The sequence below is a fragment of the Gopherus flavomarginatus genome, chromosome 7 (assembly GCF_025201925.1).
Source record: "Gopherus flavomarginatus isolate rGopFla2 chromosome 7, rGopFla2.mat.asm, whole genome shotgun sequence".
Classification (NCBI taxonomy): domain Eukaryota; kingdom Metazoa; phylum Chordata; order Testudines; family Testudinidae; genus Gopherus; species Gopherus flavomarginatus.
In genome coordinates this window covers 113102026-113116672 of record NC_066623.1, presented here as the reverse complement: position 1 = coordinate 113116672, position 14647 = coordinate 113102026, and the positions used below count along the sequence as shown (strand labels likewise).

The 14647-nt window shown below is 49.5% G+C and overlaps 1 protein-coding gene across 5 annotated transcripts in view; it reads right to left on the bottom strand.

Moving 5' to 3' along the window:
• CCDC17 (coiled-coil domain containing 17) overlaps nt 1-14647 on the bottom strand; it is a 39377-nt gene that overhangs the window by 1861 nt on the left and 22869 nt on the right. Inside the window, exons 20-30 of one of the 5 annotated variants that reach the window (XM_050961100.1) lie at nt 14018-14172; nt 13392-13512; nt 13048-13164; nt 12241-12338; nt 11902-12114; nt 11123-11303; nt 9090-9272; nt 8335-8592; nt 7344-7412; nt 5245-5328; nt 2179-2292 (exon numbers count right to left, since the gene is read on the bottom strand). In XM_050961100.1, coding sequence (XP_050817057.1) covers nt 2179-2292; nt 5245-5328; nt 7344-7412; nt 8335-8592; nt 9090-9272; nt 11123-11303; nt 11902-12114; nt 12241-12338; nt 13048-13164; nt 13392-13512; nt 14018-14172 — 1593 coding nt within the window. Of the gene's footprint in view, nt 1-2178; nt 2293-5244; nt 5329-5646; nt 5868-7343; nt 7413-8334; nt 8615-9089; nt 9273-11122; nt 11304-11901; nt 12115-12240; nt 12339-13047; nt 13165-13391; nt 13513-14017; nt 14173-14647 lie in introns of those variants that run through there. The other 4 variants (XM_050961104.1, XM_050961102.1, XM_050961103.1 and 1 more) reach the window with 4 other exon arrangements.

The following is a 14647-nucleotide window of genomic DNA, read 5'->3' as shown; positions in this document are numbered from 1 at the left end:
TATTTTGTATGTGTGCAGCTGATTGTTCCTTCCCAAGTGGAGTACTTTGCATTTGCCCATGGTGAATTTCAGCCTGTGTACTTCAGACCATTTCTCCAGTTTGTCCAGATCATTTAATCCTGTCCTCCAAAGCACTTGTAACCCCTCCCATCTTGGTATCATCCACAAACTCATAAGTGTATTCTCTGCTATTATTTAAATAATTGAAAATATTGAACAGAACCAGACCCAGAACTGATCCCTGTGGAACCCCACTCATGCCCTTCCGGCATGACTGAACCACTGATTACTCTCCAGGAAGGGTTTTGCACCAATGTCATAGTAGCTCCATCTAGGTTGCTTACGAGAAGGTCTGGTGAGACAGTATCAAAAGCTTTACTAAAGTTAAGATCAGTGAGGAATTACTGTAAGGTGGTAGTTATGGTCCTGAAAATGCAACTTGAAGTAAAACGATGTTAAGTGAATCCAATTTCCCCACAAGAATTAATGTAAATGAGGGTTTAGGTTCTAGGGAATTTTTTTCATCAGACAAAAGACTGCATGCATGCGTGTGCGTGCACAGACACACACAAACTCAAAGTTGTAAACAATTTAATACTGGTACACAGTGATGATAATTGTGAAGCTTGGTTGAGGTGGAGGAGTCAGGGTGGGATATTTCCCTTACTGCTGAAATGATGAACTAGCAGTTGGCTGAGCCCTCAGGGGTTAACTGACTCCGCAAGGCAAAAGGAATGGAGGGAGATATGCACATTTCCCCTTTAAGTACACTGCCTTGTTAATGGGATCATCTTGCTGAGACCACAGCTACTACAAGCTCCCTCTGTCCTGAGCCCTGCTCTATGGAAGATGGGGTAAGTGGGGTGCAGGGGGACACCCTGACATTAGCCCCCCTCTTCCCTCCCCCCAGCACAGCAAGCAGGAGTCTCAGGGAGCAGCACATGGGCAGTGGGGGGAGAGACACAGTTGAAGTGCAGGCAGCTGCTGCACAGGGAACTTAGGGGGGGCAGGGAGCTGCTCTTCCTGCAAGCAGTAGAAAAAGCACGCGGCTGCCAAACAATGTTAGAAGGGAGCATTACAGAACTTTAAACAAGCATGTTCCTTAATTGATGAGCAACGAAACACCGTTAACTGGGATGACTTTAAGTGAGGAATTACTGTATACCCCATTTACTGCTTTCCCCCACTCCATCCACGAAGCTTGTTACCCTGTCAAAGAAAGCTGTCAGAGTGGTTTGACAAATTTGTTCTTGACAAATCCACGCTGTTATTTATCACCTTATTCTAGATGTTTACAAATTTGATTGCTTAATTATTTGCTTTACTATCTTTCCAGGTACAGAGGTTAAGCTGACTGGTCTGTAATTCCCCAGGTTGTCGTTATTATAGATTGGCACTATATTTGCCCTTTTCCACTCATCTGGAATCTCTCCTGTCTTCCATGACTTTTCAAAGATAATTGCTGATAGTTCAGATTGCTCCTCGAGTATTCCAGGATGCATTTAATCAGACCCTGGTGATTTGACGACATCTAACTTGTTTAAGTAATTTTTAACTGGTGCATTTCCTATTTTACTGGCATTCACTATGTTACAGATCCAATCGCCACCAACCTTCTTGGTGAAAGCTGAAACACATAAGTCATTAAGCACCTCTGCCATTTCCACATAGTCTGTATTTGTGCACTTGGGTTTTCTCACCTAACTGTAGCCCCTTACATTTGTCTTTGAGGAATGTCATTTTGTTGGCTATAGACTCATTCTCCAAATTTATCAAGAGCTCTTTGAATTTTAGCTATATCCTCCAAAGAGTTTATAACCCCCCAACTCTGTCATCTGCAGTTGAAATCAGTATGGTCTCTATTACCATGTTCAGATCATTAATAAAAATGTTACCACCATCAGACCCCCAACAGATTGACATAGAACACCACTTGCGACCACTTTCCAATCTGACATCATTCCACTAATACTCTTTCTTTGTGGTTGTTTAACCAATTATGTATCTATTTAATGTAGTTCTACCAAGCCTGCATTTCTCCAGCTTGCTTATGAGAATGTCGAGGGAGTGTGTCAAAAGCCTTGCTAATGTCCAGGTATTATGTCCACTGCCTTCCACCATCCACCAAACCAATTAGATTGTCAAAGAAGGTTAATACAGTTAACATAGCTTTCTTACCTCTTGCTGGGTTTCTGCCTTCTCCTGTGGCATCAGATCTGTAATTTTAGCACCATCTGGCTCCTTCTGGTAAAACTCTATGCCTTCCTTGGGGAGATAGGATTGATTGATACCCTGAGGATAAAAGATGGAAAGCTAACAGAGTGGGGAAACTTAAAAGATAGCTTCAATTGTGCAGTGTTCTTGAACATTTTTGATACCAGGGACCAGCCTGCTTTCTAAACTGTCAGGGAGATCGTATGCACCAGCACTGCTCCAGTGACCAGTTGTTTAGAAACACTGCTCGGGTACATGTAAAACAATGAAAATCAGATGCCTGCAAGTCACCAGGGCCTGATGAAATGGATCCTAGAATACTCAAGGAGCTAATAGAGGAGGTATCTGAGCCTCAAGCTATTATCTTTGGAAAATCATGGGAGATGGGAGAGATTCCAGAAGACTGGAAAAGGGCAAATATAGCGCCCATCTCTAAAAAGGGAAATAAAAACAACCCAGGAAACTACAGACCAGTTAGTTTAACTTCTGTGCCAGGGAAGATAATGGAGCAAGTAATTAAGGAAATCATCTGCAAACACTTGGAAGGTGGTAAGGTGATAGGGAATAGCCAGCATGGATTTGTAAAGAACAAATCGTGTCAAACCAATCTGATAGCTTTCTTTGATTGGATAACGAGTCTTGTGGATAAGGGAGAAGCGGTGGATGTAGTATACCTAGACTTTAGTAAGGCATTTGATACGGTCTCGCATGATATTCTTATCGATAAGCTAGGCTAATACACTTTAGATGGGGCTGCTATAAGGTGGGTGCATAACTGGCTGGATAACCGTACTCAGAGAATAGTTATTAATGGCTCCCAATCCTGCTGGAAAGGTATAACAAGTGGGGTTCCGCAGGGGTCTGTTTTGGGACCGGTTCTGTTCAATATCTTCATCAACGACTTAGATGTTGGCGTATAAAGTACGCTTATTAAGTTTGCAAATGATACCAAACTGGGAGGGATTGCAACTGCTTTGGAGGACACGGTCATAAATCAAAATGGTCTAGAAAATTGGAGAAATGGTCTGAGGTAAACAGGATGAAGTTTAATAAAGACAAATGCAAAGTGCTCCACTTAGAAAGGAAAAATCAGTTTCACACATACAGAATGGGAAGAGACTGTCTAGGAAGGAGTATGGCAGAAAGGGATCTAGGGGCCATAGCGGACCACAAGCTAAATATGAGTCAACAGTGTGATACTGTTGCAAAAAAAGCAAACGTGATTCTGGGATGCATTAACAGGTGTGTTGTGAGCAAGACACGAGAAGTCATTCTTCTGCTCTACTCTGCACTGGTCAGGCCTCAGCTGGAGTATTGTGTCCAGTTCTGGGCACCGCATTTCAAGACAGATGTGGAGAAATTGGAGAGGGTCCAGAGAAGAGCAACAAGAATGATTAAAGGTCTAGAGAACATGACCTCTGAAGGAAGGCTGAAAGAATTGGGTTTGTTTAGTTTGGAAAAGCGAAGACTGAGAGGGGACATAGCAGCAGTTTTCAGGTATCTAAAAGGGTGTCATCAGGAGGAGGGATAAAACTTTTTCACCTTAGCCTCTAATGATAGAACAAGAAGCAATGGGCTTAAACTGCAGCAAGAGAGATTTAGGCTGGACATTAGGGAAAAGTTCCTAACTGTCAGGGTGGTTAAACACTGGAATAAATTTCCTAGGGAGGTTGTGGAATCTCCATCTCTGGAGATATTTAAGAGCAGGTTAGATAAATGTCTATGCGGGATGGTCTAGACAGTATTTGGTCCTGCCCAGAGGGCAGGGGACTGGACTTGATTACCTCTCGAGGTCCTTTCCAGTCCTAGAGTCTATGAATCTATGAATGTCTTACTGGGGTAGTGATGAGGTGCCTCTAACCTTGTTAATCTAAGAGTCCCAAACATTCAGTGGTGCTGGATCTCAAAGATACTGTCTTGGAAACTAAGATTCAGTGTTTACTTCTAGACCAGGTAACTAGAAAACTCTAGCTGGACAGATGTGTATGTATATAACCTCATTCAAATAGGAATACAGGAAGACATTCCCTCCCTTCACAACCCTTTTCAGGAAGTCTGACTTTTTTTCCTTGCCATTGTCAATAAACTCTGCCCTCCAGAACCCTGCTGATAGTGACTAGTTAAATTAAGTGCCAAGCATAATACAGCACGAAATTCTTTCAATTTATGCTTTAATTTCACCCTCCATTTAGTGATATACACACACACACACACACACACAAAATCCCTCTACCTCTCTATTGCTGATAGAAGGGATAATCAGACCTCAAGTGATTTTTAAGATCATAGTGTGTGACAGTAAAACTTGGGTGTTCAGGCTCCCAGGTTATATGCACTTTAACCACCGTCCTCTTTCCCTCCTTTAGGTGAAAGTAGAGGTAATTACTACATGTCCTGTAACGTTCGAAGGGTAAACAATCTTGTGGAAGTTCCCTTCGGTCTATTTTTTTCCCCTCTGCTATTGACACTCCCTGTAGATGTCCTGTTATACCTGGTACTTCCGGCTTTTGTAGCAAGTATCTTCCATTGCAGTCAGATATTCTAAAGTAGTGGGGTCTATTCCTTCATGTGCGTGCCACTGCCGTTAGTAGTGGTGAGCTGTGGCTGTCTGCTTGGAATCTGCATTGTGAATAACTTTGGTACTAGTGTGGGAACCCACCTGTACTCTTCAAGAAAATCCACGACTTATCCCATCCATCAATGTTCCCATGCTGGTGCTGATTCTTCTTGCAAGTACTGAGCAATTAGAGCAGTGCTACTGGGCAGTGATGTGTTGTTAGCAATTCTGTTTTTTAGCTAAGACCTAAAATGGGTTTCCTGACCACCACTGAGCATTAAATATTGCATGGCACATGCTCCCCAAAGTGGTGGCACTGTGGTTTCCTGGACAGATTCCTACACAAATGGGGTCTGCCTCCATATGTTCATTGGTAGTATCAAGGGTGAGGAAACCCTATGGCCAAGTGCCAGTTTAGTTCAAAGGAGGACACCTGCACCCCTCTACTGACACCGACGCATCAAAATACTCACCTGTTTGGGGGGCAGGCTAAGCTCTTCATCCCGCCTACCATCTGCTATACGGACAACCACAGATGCCCCTTTTACCAACTGAATCTGTGAGATGGAGAACACCTGTCAGCCTGGTGTTTGGGGATAACTGAACAGCACCCACACTTGGAGTCAGATTTAAAAAACCCTTGGCTCCTAGCTGATCTCACTGTGACACTGACCAGAGGGATGACTTGGCCGGGTTATGGATTCTGTGCTCTCTTTGCACTCCGGATAGTTACAAGCACTGCACTATGTTGGTCTTGACAGACACAGTAGCCTAATACTTCAGGCTCTGCGCTAAAGTGAGCGCATGTGGGGAGATCCATTTTAATTTGCTAAAGGAGGTTACTACCCTTGTGCAAAGCAGGTACAAAATGGCACTCAATCAGCATTCTCTGGGCAGCCCAGGGACAGCATTGCACAGCTGTGAATGAGATGAAGTGGAAGGCAGTGCAGTGCTCCATCAAAGCTCTGGCACGTGAGTGACTCCAGGCTCAGCTGTATGGTATGCAGGATGTCTACACTCAACTCACTGGTACCTCTTAAACTGCAACACCAGACTTTTTGTACGTAATATAGTCCACTTCGGAGACAGCATTTCTCTATCGACAGGAGGCATAGAAAGCATTCAAATTTGGGACAAGCCTAGAAGCATTTGGTCCGAGACTGACATGTATCTGTGTTGTACTTGCGAACAGATTGACGCATCAATAGACATCAGACCAGCCTAAAGTTCAGTGTTGGAGGAAAGATTAAAGGGAAACCCCTAGTGAAGAAATTTTTTGTTTTACGCTTTGCCAAAGGTGCTAACCAGCATAATATATTACAATCCACCCAGCCCCCTCTTACATTTCAAACAACTAAAACCAGCTGGGAGGCTAATGGGCCTTTGATTCCTCCAAGACCATGAGCAGTTTGAAAAGAATACGCATGTTTCAGGGTGAGAGCTCTGCAGCACGGGGGAGGTAACATTTAGTCTTGATGATTTCACTTTAGAGGGCTTGTGGAAAGACTCGGTAAAAGGGGTTAAAAGCGACCCAGGAGAGGGCTGTGGCAGGGGAAAGGCTAGGCTGATTGGGGAAGCAGTCAAAGCTGTGGCCAGCTCAATCAGGGCCCAGCTGGGATGATGAAAATAAGAGGACAGTGGGCCAGGAGCTAAGACTCTCTCTCTAGCTTTCAGAAGAGAAGGACCCAGATGCCTGGGAAGCTGAGGAGGGTACCTAGGGTGGAGCAGGGCTGGGGAAGGGCAGAGGGAGCTCCAGCCTCGCAAAGCCCCAGGCTGAGTTAAGGGCCCACAAGAAGGTATTGGGGTTGCAGGGGGCAGCCCAGAGATAGGCAGAGGCAGCTGGTCCAACCTCCCTTGCCGATGATGCAGTCTGCCCCAGTGAGTGGGGCCTAGATGATGACTGGCAGTAGCCACTGAGGCAAGGGGAGGATAGAGGGTTGGGGGCTCCCCTGGGTGGAGAGACCCAGACTGTGGGTTGCTGCTAGGGGGCAGAACCCTGATGTAAAGGGCACTAGGGTCCGGGAGGGACACAGGAGCCAGCAGCAGGTGAGACACCGGCCTGCAAGGGGCACTCCAGAGGCTGGAAGAGCTAATTCCCAGAACAACCAGCAGGAGGTGCTGCGCTGGTGAGTCGTCGCCCTGCCGCAGGGCTAGAGATGAGTTTTCTGCTTGTCTGCACTACAAAATTCAGCCTTGAACTGAGCCCAGACGGGTCTGTTCTGCCTGTCCTCTGGGGAACAGCCGTATTGTGCAGCTGGCACATACAAGACAGTGCTGAGGCCTGAAGCAGAAAAGAAACTCCATTGGCTCTGCAGGGCTAACAAGATTTTTACTCCTTTAAGGCCCTAGTTCTGACCCAATTGGCATCAAGGGGAATTTGACCATGCAGTGGAGTGGGTCAGGAGTCATTTTTACAGGTCATTTTTCATCCCAGCCTTAACATGTAGACTTGTCTCACTATTGCACAGTGGTTAAAAACCACAGTGCACTGGCGTGGCATGATTACTCACCACTTTCCTGTCCACCAGCCCCTGCGTAACGCTGGCACACGTGGCGTGGCATGATTACTCACCACTTTCCTGTCCACCAGCCCCTGCGTAACGCTGGCACATGTCCCTTGGGAGATGGAGATCACAATGTTCTGTAGAAACACAAGCAATTCTCACCCTTAGCTGAAGAACTAGTCTGCACACACAACAGCAACTGCAACGTGTCGCCTCCCTCGCCACCCCCATCATTCTCCCCAGTGGCAGCACAAGATGAGTCCAATGGAGAGGAGCAGCTGCAGAAGCAGCCAAAGATGGGACCTTTTGCCAGTCAGAGAACTCCTGAGACTGGACTTTCTCTGCCCTGTGCTGATAGGCTGTTTCTCCATCCCTCAGAAGCATTTCACCTCAGTGTCACGCCCACACGTGACCCAGCTGCCCTGTCCCCTTCACTTAATGTCTCTCTCCCATCACGTCTCTTTCCATTTAGCTGATCTCCTCCAAATTAACCCCCGGCCCCTCACTCCAAAACCCTGTGCACTAACATGCCCTTTGCTGCCCTCACACTGTTCGTTCTGCATGTGTGTTACCCTAGTAGCCAACACAGGGAGGGGGAAGGGGAGTATGTTGACAACGGGATAAAAATCCACAGCGGGCCCCAGTCAGCTGGCCTGGAAAACTGCTGTGTAGATGTTTGGGCTCAGGCTGGTGCTCGAGCTTTGGGGCCCTGTGAGGCAGGGACCCTGCCAGCTGTGGGTTTTTGACCCTGTGTAAATGTATCCTTAAAGCGTAAGCTTTTCAGGACAGTGACTGCTGCTTTGTACAATGCCCAATTGTCCCGCTCTTGGCTGGTCCTGGGTCGCTACCGTAGCAAAGATGACATCATAATCCTTACAGACTAGGGCACCTGAGACGAGGATGCTGAGTACTAAGGGATCTGACTAGCAAGGGAAGGGGAAATGAACCCTTCTCTCTGTGCAGCACTTTTCATCCCAAAGGTGCTACAGAAAAGCGTGAAGGCACCTGGGAGAGCTGCATTTGACCACCAGGGGGTCCCCGATGAGAACTGGTCTGTACCTGGCTCGGAGCTCCCTGGTACAGAGGCAGCTGATAAACATCAGTGTTGCAGTAGCCACTAGAGAACACTTGGAGAACAGCCCACGCTTCTCTCCCCAGTACGTAGTGCAGCCTTTCGCAATCTTTCCTCATGATTCCTTTTGGCACAGGCCTGCTGGCTGCTTCTTTGCCCAGAGTGTCTGGCTCAGGGTTCACTAGGACTTCGTACAGGTGGATAATCACCGTTAGATACTCATTGTAAATCCTCTGAGGAAAGGACTGGAAGGAAAGAAAACATTCACTGTGGAAAACAAGAAACCGATCATGAAACTCGAGACCATTTCAGGGGCAGAGGCGGAAGCTCTGTTCCTAAAAACAAAACACTACAATGTATAACCTAACGGAGCAGTGGCTTTAGCAGCTGGCAGCCTGGGTTCTGACTCACTATGTAACTGCTGAGCTTCCGTTTGTCCTAGCTGCAAAAATCAGGACCCTCTGACCCTGCTTTGGAGTTCACACCATGCCTCTTGGTCTGACGGGGCTCGAGTCTATTGCCCTTCAAAGCCTATATCTCCAGGTTCTCTCCGCGAGCAAGGCAGGGTTTTAACATTGACGCTGGCTCGAGCTATGTTGTAACGTATATTTAAGACGTTGAGTTGCAGGTGTGCTTAGAGCCTCATCAGGTGCATTGTATCAGGACAACCAACTCTCTTAACCCGTTCTACTTTCTTCCTTTATGTTCCTATGTAAAGAGAAGCACCTGCAGAAAGCATTACCTTGAATCCATCCAGCCACACAGGCCATCGCTGGTAGCTGTCAATGTCAAGCTCCTCCACAAAGACAGGACGATCGTATTTTAGCCAGGGTCTCCCAAAATAAAAGGCCCCAGGGGGATTGAAGCAGAAATGAGCCACTGTCAGACCAGACCAGGGTAGATTCTTGGCACCATCCACTGCAAACTGGAACAACCAAGAGCAAAGAGATCAATAGCCAGGGACATTTGTAATCCAGAGACCGTAGATGGACGGACTAATACCAGCTGCACACCACGAATGGATGGTCAGAACTGCCCCACACAACCAGGAGTCTGACTGGGGGAAGGGAAAAGGAAACACCTCTCAAATTGTACTGTCAATTCCAAAACAGTTGGCTGGTTCTGCTAGAGTGACCAGAAGTGGACTAGTTAACGACTGACATTTTTTAAGTCATTGGCAGAGTTTAGCATTGACGTGAGGGCAGTGCGCCTCTGATTCCTGCTTCCAGACTCCGTGTCTCTGCGTCTCAGCCAGATAACCCCAACCTGTTTTCCTTTGCAACCACAAAGGGTGGAAACTTTTTTTTTTCTTTGATTTTTGGGTGGTGGTGGTGAGAATAAAATCTTAAATTCTCTAGAAAGCGGCAGGGCCCCAAAGCAGGATGCGTGCAATGTGTGTCTGTGGATCACCTGGGACCAGCTCCATCCGAGCCCCATGTGGAACCTACACAAACGCAGCAAGTGTGTGGGATGAAACCCTTTGCGCTGACAGTGGTCTTGGACACTCTCCCCTGGTGCCAGGAGAACATCAGATTATTGAAGCAAGCCAATGGTACGGTCATTCTATTACCTATGTGGGGCCCAACAGCTGTTCTCTGACTAAGAAACGCACTCCATGAATCACCTGCAAGATAGTCCTGACCTCAGCACCAACCTCTCTCTTTGTAAGCCCAATTCCAGTGTCCACCAGGACACAATACAATCATTTAAGACTATGATTTGCAATTGGACCTGCAGGGGATTCAGGCAGGCAGCATGCAATTACCGGAGTTAGAATTTTGGGATTTACCCCTCTCATCTTGCAAAATTGCCATGGGCTCTTTAACTCTCCCAAGCGATCAGCACGCTGGTTTTACATCTTATCCAAAAGACAGGGCTGATCACTTCTGGCAGCTCTCACAAGCTAAGCAGAACCAGGTCAGTACTGGGATGGGAGAGCATGAGCTCTTAAGTAGCAGCACTAAATCAATGCGCTCCCATGGGGCAATGTCTACCGATGGACTGGTAGTTCCGCTGCAGGAAAAAGAAAATACATGGCCAGTTCCTCAGTTTGTCCGAGGCTCAAATCCTTCCACTCAGGCAGTAACTGGGGAGCGTAGAGGGATGGCATCCAACTGTGAAACGTTTAGTGCTGCCTCAAGTGCTATATTTTTAAGTCACAGCCACAGTAGAACCTCAGAGTTAGGAACACCAGAGCTACAAACTGACCGATCAACCACACCCTTCATTTGGAACTGGAAGTGCACAATCAGGCAGCAGCACAGACCAACCCCCACCCCCCCAAAAAAAGTTAAAAGTAAACTACTGAAAAATACAGGAAAAGTTTAAAAAAAAGATTTGACCAGCTAAGGAAACTCTTTCTGGGCTTGTTTCATTTAAATTAAGATGGTTAAAAGCAGCATTTTCCTTCTGGATGGTAAAGTTTCAAAGCTGTATTAAGTCGATGTTCAGCTGTAAACTTCCAAAACAATCAGAACATTTTGTTCAGCGTTATGAACAACCTCCATCCCCAAAGTGTCCGTAACTCTGAGGTTCTACTGTACATACTATTGCTCCAAATCTGTGGCCAGCTGGACTTCACGGCAACAGTAGAGGTAGAACTCAGACCCTCTTGCTCAAGGACACTGGCCTTTATGATAAAGGAAGGTCTCTGCTATCCATGAGCAGTATAGGGCCAGTGATACACAGCCAAGTATTTCTTATTTCACCCAGAAGAGGACAGGCCCACACACAGGCATTAGCCAGTACATTTCACTATACCCGTTTGCTGTTCACCTTAATACCATATGTAGGGAGGTATCGAGAGACATAGGTAAGGTTGAAAGGCTGAGGGCTGCTGTCCGTCGTCCTGGTCAATTTCTCTTTGATCCAAGCAGAGATCTCCTCATCTGTATTCAGCTCCAGGCCTTTGTTTCTTGCAAGCTGAGGGGCAATCTCCCGAACCAGCACTGCAGACCTGAGCACGGGGGGGAAATGAACAGAAAGCCACGATGTTGAACAGAGGCATAAAGTCAGGAAAGGCTGCAGAGAGAAGTGCTTCATCCATCTCAAAGCAACACCCCGCACCTCTCACTCAGGCCCAGAGAGAAGCACGGGGAGACAGACGCTGCCTGGCTGGAACCATCCATGGGGGGTGACCAAAGATTACATACAGTCTGCTTGGACTGGAACTGCGGAGGGCACTGTAGGTCAGGACGGAGGCACCGGCTGAGCTGTAGCGGGCTGGCTGCAGGTCCAGAACAGACTGGGAGAGCTGGTGGGAGCGTGTCTCAGGACTGAAATAATGGAGGGGAGGCTGCGGGTCAGGCCTGAGATGTCTTGGTGGAGCTGAGTGGGGGAGCCCAGGATAGCAGGGGCTGCAGATCAGGATTGAGGGGCACTGGCAGAGCAGCGGGTGGGGCACCTTCTTGCATTCGAGCTGGTGGCACACAGTCCTAGCAATGCTATGCCAGTGCCTCTGCTGTTCCTGTCCTTTCAGGGGCAGCAAATTCACCCACACAATTAAGCCCAAAGAAGAAAAGCTCATTTTTCTCAGGCCCCCGGCACCAGCTCACCTGTTTCCCATGGTGCTATAGAGGCACCTCTCTCCGGCGGTGGGCATGACTGAGTCTGAATAATAGACCCCGTCTGAATAGTCAGGTCTGGGCTGGAAGAGGCCGAGTCTGACCCAGTCCGCCTGGGGAACCAGGCTTCTCTGCAGGGTTTGATGGCTGGAGTCCATGGGGGCTTTGAGCAGCCTGACTAGGAGGCTGGCACATGGGACGTACCTGTGGGTAGAGGAGCGGCACAGGGGTGAGACCCTGCTCAGTTCACAGCAAAGCGCGGGACGTTACAGAGACAAGACACACACAAGAGGGGAGTGAGCCGGCTGGGAGCCGGGTGCGAGGCGTTACCGTCCTGCGGAGGTGAGGGCACCGACAGAGAACGGCTGGTCCGTGGCAGGGCCACTGTGATACAGGCGAAGCTGGTGGGCACCCTCGTTCAGAGAGACCTAATCAAAGCAAAAGCTACAGGTCACTCGATCCACTCTCCACTGCTAGCCACAGCTTCCCCCTCCGGAGGGGCAGGAATCGCTCTGCGAACCCATGGCTGCCCCCAACACTTTCCTGGACAGACCCTGCAGGGCATGGACGAGCTGCCTCCTAAGCACATTCCAAGCCTACAGCTGATCTCCAGCCTTGGCCTGGGAAGCCCTTGAGGTCATTGGATTCCTGGTTTCAGCAACAATCCAGCTTGCCCGGATCCCCGCACCTCACCCCACCCCAGAGCACAAGGGACCTCGCCCAGATCCCCCCCACACGCCTTGCCCTTCCCCAGAGCACAGGGGAGCTCGCCAGGATCCCTGCGCCTCGCCCCACCCCAGAGCATGGGGGAGCTCCCTCCGCCTCGCCCCACCCCAGAGCACAGGGGAGCTCCCTCCATCTCACCCCGTCTCAGAGCACGGAGGAGCTCCCTCCGCCTTGCCCTGCCCCAGAGCATGGGGGAGCACGTCCGGATCCCCCCCACCTTGCCCCGCTCCAGAGCACGGGGAAACTTGCCCGGATCCCCCCTGCTGCAGAGCACAGGGGAGATCACCCGGATTCCCCCACCACAGAGTATGGGGTACATTTCCCAGACCCCCTACTTGTCCTGCCCCAGAGCACAAGGTGGGCTCACCAGATCCCACTGCCCTGTCCCCAAAGCATGGGGGGGGAGCTCACCTGTATCCCCTGGGAATCTGAAGCAGGGGCTCTGTGTGTCCCAGATTCCACAAAGAGATTGAGAGCTGCCCAGCCAATCAGGACGAGCTTGGAACTGAACCGATCCAGGGAGCAGAGCTGTAAGAATCAAAGGCAGCTCGGTGTCAAGTCATAGCCCCCCAGGGGAGACCCTGCACCTGCATTGAAGTGCAAGGTGCTGGCCCAGCTGTGTCTAACACCTCACGAACTCTTGTCACTCGCAGGGGAAGAGCAGCTCCCCTCTCCCGCCCCACACAGCAGTGGCTTGTCATCTCCCCGGCTGGCAGGATCTCTGCAGCTGTCATCTGCCTGGCCGCAGCACAGACCTTTAGCAAGAGCGTAGCGGAGGGCGGCACTGCTGGATTCCGGATCTCCACGCTATAGCTGTAGAGTGGCTCAAAGATATTGCTGCTCAAATCAATGCCGGTGGAAATGTCTGGCCCAATTCTGAAAGGAAAAGGCCGGGGAGAGAACATAAACCAAAGATCAATATCTCCCGGGAGAGAAGTTTGGGGCCGTTCCACTGTTCTCCGAGCTCAGACCGGGGGGGTCTCGACATGCTGCACTAGGATCACTTCAACCCTTGTGTATTCGGGACTGAGATCCATCTCGCACCGGTTAGACAAGTCACCCTGCACCTGCCAAGCGGAGTAGGAGCAGCGTGTCTGTGCAGGGCTAGCATGCACCATGGGGTCCCCAGAAGTCTCCACCTCATGACCCAGCATTTGCAAGTTCAGTAGTTCACAATGATGAAGGTACAAGAGGCAGAGGTAAATGTGGATGATGCACTAAGGTACATGCATTTTCATTACCATTCCTGGCCCACCTGCACCTCCCCAGGCCCTGGTTCTGATCCAGAGCCCAGGGCTTGTCATTACCCCGCTGGACCCAACAGCTCTAGATGACATTTTGAGAGAGAAGAGATGATGGCCCGTGAATCGCTCCTCCTTACTGGTGGTAGCTGCTGTCAAAGATTCGGCCAGTGACCTTAGTGACGGTGACGGCATCGGGCAGGAACCGGGCCCCATCGATGTGCAGGTCGAAGCCGTCTGCGGCGCTGAAGGGCTCCGAGGCGAGCGTCTCCCTGGTGTGATGGATGAACGCCGCCTGCAAAGACAGCACCGGATCTTATTGCGGACCCCCCCTCAGCCGCCAGCTGGGGCGTGGGGGTGGGTCCCGTTCTTCGGGCAGGGAATGAGATGGGGCCGTCACTGCTGATTACAAGACCCTGCCTCTTGGCAGGGGGTTAGATGAGACAACCCTTCTGGGTCTGTGGTTCTATGAGGACAGGTGGGGATGCTGAGCTCAGTGAACCTAACAAGCCCCACATCTCCTGTGCGTGGGCACTACACACAGTGAAACACGGAGCAGCACCATGGGGCATTGTAGTGAAGGCTGCGCTGGCCCACACGAGAGAAGGGGACGCACAGCCCACTTCACTCCTCCCCTGGCTGAACTGAGAAGACCCCCAGAGTCAGGACAGAGGGATGCCCCACCCAGGGCTGAGCATGCCGGCTCCGATGCAGATCCAAGCAGGGCAGTATGTTTCCCACTCCAGCCCAGTTCATAAGTGAATGCTCCA